The sequence below is a fragment of the Gadus morhua genome, chromosome 1, assembly GCF_902167405.1.
Source record: "Gadus morhua chromosome 1, gadMor3.0, whole genome shotgun sequence".
Taxonomy (NCBI): domain Eukaryota; kingdom Metazoa; phylum Chordata; class Actinopteri; order Gadiformes; family Gadidae; genus Gadus; species Gadus morhua.
The window spans coordinates 12,855,947-12,864,336 of NC_044048.1; the positions used below are offsets into that span (position 1 = coordinate 12,855,947).

At 42.4% G+C, this 8,390-nt stretch overlaps 1 protein-coding gene across 1 annotated transcript; it reads left to right on the plus strand.

The window, feature by feature from the left end:
- Positions 1-383: 383 nt before the first annotated feature.
- Positions 384-4,133, plus strand: rnf114 (ring finger protein 114). Its single transcript, XM_030353054.1, has 6 exons — positions 384-582; positions 1,114-1,264; positions 1,410-1,516; positions 2,103-2,217; positions 2,389-2,496; positions 2,853-4,133. Exons 1-6 carry the CDS (start codon positions 446-448, stop codon positions 2,916-2,918), a joined length of 684 nt encoding a protein of 227 aa, XP_030208914.1. The 5' UTR covers positions 384-445; the 3' UTR covers positions 2,919-4,133.
- Positions 4,134-8,390: the final 4,257 nt, after the last annotated feature.

Here is an 8,390-nt window from a genome sequence, read left to right on the forward strand (position 1 = left end):
ATACCATAGTACAATCGCTAAAATAGAATAATAGAATCTATTATAATAATTACATATATTAGAATAATAGTTAGACTAGTATAATAGAATAATTTATTTGGGATCTTGGATATTTTTATATAGATTTTTTATGCGCAAATAGCAGAAACATATTGTGCACACAATTCTGACAAAACATTGCTTACTAATATAATAACGTATAAACTACGCTGGATTTTCATTAATTTCATCTCATATAAATCTACATTTTTAAAAAACGAACGCAGATGTCTTTTAAAAGAAACATAAGTCATTTCTAAAACGCTACATCATTGTGGAAATATGGGAAAGTTTGTAAACGTATTTCCTGAGGCCAACTCCACCCTCATGCATCCCACGACACTTTCAGATAAACAGTGACGTCAGAGTGGACCGGTCGGGGGGGATTTCACAGCGAAGAAAAGAAATGGCGATGCTTGGGAGCTTTAGCTCTGCACATCAAAAGAAAAATATAACCGATGGCAGCAGGGACGTGACAGAATTTCTTTGTCCAGTTTGTCTCGAGATTTTCGACAACCCTGTAAGAACACAATGCGGGCATACGTAAGTATCTGCGCGTTTCGTTTATCTTTCAATCTTTACCTCTATCTAACATCAACGACGCATCGTTGTACGGAAACTATACAAATGCTTGTTAGTAATATAGATGTCATAGCCCACCAGCATGCGATATCAGTATCTACTTTTACTAAATGAAAGTATGAACTGAAACATTGTTGGTATTGTTGTTAATTTGCTTTACAGATCATGTAGCCAAAAAGAAAGTAAGCTTGCTAAATCACTATCAGTTTTGTTTACATCAAAGAAGGGGCCTTGCTTGGGAGATGTAGTTCGACACGTTTACGATTTCACCTTTGTGTCAATTCAAATGACTACAAATCCCAGCACTCTTTCGGGGTGGCATGTTTCCATACGAGTTTCAGGAAATGGGTTCGATTATGATACCTAAGCTCTCTGGCTTTTTAACAAAATGAAAGATAAATATTCTTTGGTAGTGAAACGAAGTGGAACGTATCCAATGCCGCATGAAGGCGTAACCCGTTAAACAACTTCTCCTTACCGTTCTTAAATTAGGTTTTGCCAGAGTTGTCTGCAGGAGTGTCTACGTCCCCAGAAGCCTGTGTGTGCGGTGTGCAGGGCATCTCTTGGCAACTGGACCAAAGCAACTGAGCTAGAGGCCCTTATCCACTCCTCTGTGGCTGCTTGTAAGGGCTGTGGCGTCCAGGTATTGTAGGCAGCATTGATCCTATGGAAGAACATTCAATAGGCAATGCAACATTTACTACTATAGGGCTTGTACAAAAGAATGCATCATGGGATTTGTATTTTAGTGGGAGATCACTTGGATGTACATTTAATTGTCTTTACAGGTTGGTATGTCTCAGATGAGGAGCCACACAGCTGCCTGTTCAAAATATCAGGAGTACATTGAGGAGGGAGTGCGAACCTCTGCCCAGACCCAACCACCCATTGTCAGGTGACCAAAGTACAATAAAAAAAACATGGTTACATTTATGGTAGGCAATTTGCAGTAGCCAGCCAGGGTAAGGTAGAGTGAAAGTATCCATCCAAACACATTCTAACCCTCCTTTCAGTCCTCCAAAAGAAACCAGTCCCCAGACACGCATGTCTAGCTCACTAGCTTAGCAGTGGGCATGCCCAGCCTTGGGAAAGGTGCCAGTCATGCGCAATGAGTGCATGGGCAGAGTGTGTGGGGATGGCCAAGTCGTTTGGTAGACAGACAGGTATGCAATCCAACCTGTTCATGTGGGCAGAATGAAATTATTAGACAGGCTTATTACAGGCCTGCCACAGCCACTGGATTTAAAAAAAAAATGGTCACACCATTTGATTTATTGATTGCTGTCGGGATGTAAAGAGAAATTGCTTCTTTGATAAACGTCCTACCCTTGCTTTAACACATTTCCCTGAAAAAGTTCCACACACTCCCTAATGTAAGGCACATATTGGAATCCAAATCTGTCTTGAAGGAACTAATATCAAAAACGAAATGTTGACACCTATCTAACAAGATGATTGTGTTGTTGCCTTTACCCACCCAGTCCTGTACCAAACCGCTATACCTTCACCTGCCCGTACTGTAACTGTCAGAACCTGGATCAGGATGGCCTGGTTGAACACTGTACCTCACAGCATAACAGAGACACTCGCCTAGTGGTAGGTAGCCCACCCTGATATGTAGAACTCATTGTCTTAAAAGTTTATTACGTTGATTACGAACAATTGCATTATTGTATGTTATAATTCCTGAGAAAACATTATCTATCAATATAAACATTGACATGATGACATTATTTTACCATGGCATTCATTGCTTTTCTTGTATAGGTTTGCCCTATCTGTGCCTCGATGCCCTGGGGAGACCCTAACTACAGGAGTGCTGACTTCTTCCAGCACCTCAAGATTAGACACACCTTTTCCTATGATACCTTTGTGGTAAGTAACGCCTCAAGTAGGTTCTTGATGTGGTGTTACGTAAAAATATTATCATGCTTTGTGTCATGGTAATGGTGTATGAAAACGTCCATGGTGATGATGTTTTGAGAATGTAATGTTTTTATGAAGTTTATATAAATGTTTTATTTGGTTAAACATTGGCGTTTTATCAGAGTGAGAATGCTCCATACATTTTGTCACTAGTGTTGTAAGCTAGCATTGTATGTATACAGCCTATGTGGTATATGTTTGTGATGTATGTAAGCATGCATAAATGCATACACCACATACATAGTTGTGTATGCTTGTTTTTTCAGTATACTCACTTCAAACCTTGCCTTGGTGTCTCCTTTCAGGATTATTCAACAGACGAGCACACAATGATTCAGGAGGCTCTACAGCGTTCCTTAATGGAGAACTGAAGTAAAGAACAGTTCCTTTCGAAGGGGTAGGGGGCAGGGTAAACTGCAGACGGTGGTGTGATGTTTTTTGAAGACAGTGCGCGGTACTTCATTGTCTTCAATTTCATTAATTGACCGGTGGGTAAAACTAAATGGGCGATTGGCTTTGTGAGGAATGTACATCCTTACAGTGACTAGAGATTTATTGTTGATCTAAAATTAAATGGGGCAAAATAAAAATGAGAGGAAGCACAATGTGCTTTCTAATTTAGGAGCCATGTCTGTCACACGTGTCAACATCCTGTGTCTCCCCTAATACAGCCTAAACTCTTGATAGATTGTGGATTATATCAGTCATATTTAAATTGTTTTTGTTGTTTGCACTGTGTCAAATAATCACAAAATAATGCCTCAAAGTCCTACCGTAGTCATGACTTGAAGTGTATTAGATGGTTCTACCACTAGGTGGCTAGTAGTTTGCAAGCAGAATACCAACCTCACCCAGTAGAGTGTTTACTGATGGGGAAAACGCTATTTAAGAGCATGTTTAACTCTTCAAAGTGTGAGTTGCTGCAGTTGGAATTTGTCAAATCAAATGGACACCACCTGTATTTTATGTTCATGTTTGTATGTTCATACTGAATGGGATATTTCTTTCTTTTTCATGCATCCCTTGGTCTCCTAGAAAGTATAGATAATATCTCAAAGCCTCAATATGGCTGTTTGTTTTCTTTTTTAACTGTTCTTCCTTTTTCCTCTATGTTCTGTGCTTGTTAACGATCTCATACCCATCTCAAAATTGCCATTTTTGGTTGCTATCTTAGCTAATCAAATTATACACATTTGTGCATACTTGTTATTAAGGCCAGTGATTTACTTTCATGTCGTTCTGGCCACTAAAATACATCTTAGCGGCCATAAGGGGGCAGTAGAGTTCCATCATTTGCTCGTCATCTGTGAACGCCACTGGTCAACACCAGGCTCTCACCCAGCGCATAATAACGCTTCATTCTCTAAATGTGCTTCCTTTAATAGTCCGTTCATAGTTATCATCTTGGCTAAATATGTTTGCTTTGCAATTTATCCTTTGCATTCAAGAAATTATCCTGGAATTTGACAGTTGTCATAGCCTTTTAATAAAACTGCAAACATGTTAGGCAGTTTGTAACATCTATATTGTATATTTCTTTATTGTAATTAAAAGCATTTTGTTGACCATTTCTGATGCACCTTTTACATCAACTGTCCTTTTATCTGTGATATTATCTTCATTTTTTGATATTGCTGCCTCAAAAAGTAAATGTAAAATATGTATTGGTTGTAATTGTTTCTAACTAGCAGCATTTTAATCTGTATCTGAGCACATGGCAATCCATATTTTTAGTTTTAACAATAGCAGCCCAAAAAGCAACGGCCAATGGCCTCAATGTAAAGATTTATAATTTCAACCCATTTTTCTTTCTCAAATTTAAAAGGGATTTTTTTTGTTATTTGTCCAATTTCTGCTCTGTGTGAATTCACACTTGGCCACAAGGTTGTCCTTTCGTATGTATTGATGACTATGTTCATGTCCAAAATCCTATTTCATCTTGTCCACTGTTCATGACTGCAGTTGTGTCTCATAAAGATTAATAACACAATCCACACCCAAAAGAGAAGTAGCACTGGTTAACAACCGGAATGCCTTTTTTTTTTTTTACACTGCTCTTTGTGCCACACACAAATTCTCATGTATCTTATTCTTCCTTGTCATCCTGGCTGTTACTAAATCCAGATAAATTAAAGTTCTTCAATTATTTAAAACAAACCCGCTCCAGCAATCAGGCTGATTTATACCTCTGAGTGTGTGCGTGCGCGTGTGTGTTGGGGGGCATGCTGGACACGCAGAGAGAAGTAAAGCAATAATGAGAAGCTACGGTGTAAGTACAGACAATGTCACTACTGTTGCTGATGCTCAGATATAGATTGATCAGAACGACGTCAAACCACTAAAATGGGTGAGGAAACAAGAGCGTCCTACGACCCCGGTGGAGTTGTCCCCGTGTTTGTGCATTATATTGTGTAGGCCTATTATTTTCCGAAGTTTATGATGAAACCTTGTGTTTCCGTGTACATTTTCCACAGGGAGAGGGGGAAACCCTTCCATCTCGCAGGCTTTTTTATTCCTGTTTCAAAATCAGTAATTAGTTAAGCGATGGCACTGTTCGCCGCCTAACTTCATCCTCCCCTACCCTCTTGTTGTTGCCCCCCCTCCCCCCGCCCCCATAAGGATTTGGCTCCTGGCAGTTGGAGGAGACGAGTTAGCTGAGATAACGAGATACAACCAGTGCTCCTGGGCAGGAAGGAAGTGCAGCTGAAAAACATGGCGGCAATAAGTCTTTCTTCTGTCTGTTTGGTGGCAGAGTAAAAAAAAAAAAAAGGGGGGGGGGGGGGGGTGCAAGGTGGGTATTAGCGATAGCAAGAAAGAAAGGGGGGTGGGGGCGGATGAACATATTTAATAAAAATTTCATAAAGTTCAGTGTTAGTGGATTCTTTGATGCGGGAGAGATATGCTGTGTGGAGTCTGCAGGCTGTATATAAGATGCAATTAACGGTGCAGGAATCCGCAGGCGTAGCTTACAGCCAGAGGCAAAGCGGACGTCAACGTGTCCCGCAACGGTGTCGCTTGGTCACTCGTGACATGCGATCAGCTTCATCTTCCCTCATTTGGATGAAACCAAATGTAATGTAAATGATGCATTTATGAACATGCAGCCTGCTGCTTATTTACATATATTTGTTTGTGATGGTTGATTTCAGGATTGTAGAATCACATTTACTCCGGAAGTGTGACCTATTTTCGAGGGGTTTTGTGTGTTAATTTCAGGTATTGCAATTCAAAATATTTTTTGGACAGCACCAAACCAACTTCATTTCAACTAAAGGGTAGGAATCTAAGTTTTGAACTGGAGGTGTTGGGGTTGTAACAAGCCTATATCGCCTGTGGGTCAGGGGCAGTGGGTCACTCTGATGGGCCACACTGGTCCACGCAAAGCAGCTCCACTGCCTTGACTTGAAAGCAAGATGGCTCTTCAACATCCTTCCAAACGACTTTCTTCAATATTCTCCAGGTTACATAAAGGAGAGAGCATCTAGAGGTAAAAGGTATTTCCATATATCAGTGCCTCAGAAGTTATCTCCATCTCTTCTCCAGCTCTCTTTCTAGTTTTGCTGAGGCAGGTATCTGTGATGAGGTGTGGCGTGGGAAGGCGGCGCATTGGGAGTTTGCTCGCCGTAAAATTCCTCAAAGTCAGGAGAAACAGGAAGAGCAGGAATCCTGCCATGCAGGCACGGGGGCACACCGGGCTGGTCGTCTCAAATGTTTGAACACAAAGTGCCACCGGGCTTCCCCGACATCAATACTGATTCTACACAGACTTCTCTTCCGCTTTTAAACTCTTAACAACCGACCCCCTACTCTAGTCACATACACGCACATGCACACACGCACACAGACACATGCACACACACACACACACGCACGCACGCACACACACACACACACACACACACACACACACACACACACACACACACACACACACACACACACACAGATACACCACACACACACACAGACACACCTCTGGTGTTCCTAGCCCAAGAGCAATGTGTCTTAACTTTGATTTAATAATGCCTGCAACTAATATGGTACTGTATCGGCTCATGTTAACTTAACAAGGTTTTGCATTGTGCATGTGTGTGTGTGGGGTTGGTCTGTGTGCACATGTGGTTATGTGCTAGTTTTATATACATAAAAAACACTGGCACTATGACATCACTTAATATACTGTAGGAGGTAAAACACAGTTTAATACTACGCACACAGGAAAAGCAACTTTGTTGAGTTAAAGAAAACCCCATTTAGGTATTTACTCTCTCTCTCTCTCTCTCTCTCTCTCTCTCTCTCTCTCTCTCTCTCTCTCTCTCTCTCTCTCTGTCGACTAATCAGGAGAAAAACACACCTGGGTTGCAAGGACCAATTCAGGGTCTAAACAGTGGCTAGCGCAGCATCATGTCACACAACCAAATGAAATGCTAAAAACTCTTAAGAATCACTGCAGTTGCAGAACTATTCCCCTGGCAGTGTGAATGAATATCAAACACATTGATTCATCTGTCAAGGGACTTGCTAATCATTGCCGGCCCATTTATTAAATTATTTGAATTTTCCGCCGCCACTGTACTAATATTTGAAAGTTAGGCCCTCTAAGGTGTGAATGAAAAGGGGGGTAAAATCCCTGGAGTCATGCATTTGCAATTTGCACACATATGTATGTATGTATGTATGTATGTATGTATGTGTGTGTGTGTGTGTGTGTGTGTGTGTGTGTTGGGGGGGGGGGGGGGGCATGCATGTGTGCATGCATACATGTGGGTGTGTGTGTGCGTGTGTGTGTGTGTGTGTGTGTGTGTGTGTGTGTGTGTGTGTGTGTGTGTGTGTGCAGGGGCTATGTTTGTGTGTGGAAGAGGTGTCGGCCCAAGGCTATTATTTCCCACATTAATTTTTCCATTTGAAATCGTGGCTCAATGGCCCAGTGCAGGAGAATCAGGGAGGAGAAGAAGACTATGTGAGAGAGGAAGAAGGGGAGGAGGAACAAGCGAGGGATGCAACAGCTTTAATGTCCAACAGGGGAGGCAATTTCAGTTTCAAAGAGAATCCCCATAATGTGTGAGACAGAGCCCCCTCTTCTCCCCAACTTTCTCACTTGTTCTTACATTCTATCACTTGCCCGGGGGAAAGACTATTTCCCCCCAATAAGACACTTGTTTCTGCCTGTTCTTGTTATACACCCCAACCACTACTACATTATAACCGATGAGGGAATGGCGTTCTCACGCATGTGTCTGTTCTTATGAGCTGTCTTTCCATGCCAACCTGTTCCATGTATGCCCACCAACCAGTGAACCTAAAGGCTTAATAAACGCTGACAAACCAGTTTGTTGCCTGGTTGTCCCAACGTCGATTTTTCCCTCAATTTCTCCTACCCCCTCCCCCTCCTCCCTCCCTCCCTCGCTCCTCCCCTCACACAAACGCTCATCATCTTTGCCACTCTTTTCAGTTCCTTCACTTTCATCACTACCACCTTACAAACCCACCTCCCCCACCTCCCCCGACATCTTTCTTTAGAAAGTGCCCGAGTTTGCTGATCTGTCAATCACGTGTTGTGTCCTGTTGTGACGATGGTGATGAGGATGATGATGGTGATGGCGAGGGGGGAGGGGGGGGGGGGGGGAAGGGGGGCGCCGTGACGGCGGGCTGTGAAACCTCCAACAGCTCGGATCAGATCAGAGCGGCTCGATGATTAACCAGGCAGGTAGTGAGTCAAACTGCTGACAGCAGAAACCCTTGTGACAGCTGATTTGGAAGACAATGGTTCCCGCTCCCCCTACTTAACTTGTCACAGCCGTCAGAGCACCTTCTCCACTGACCCCCCGCACAGGGAGGGGAAC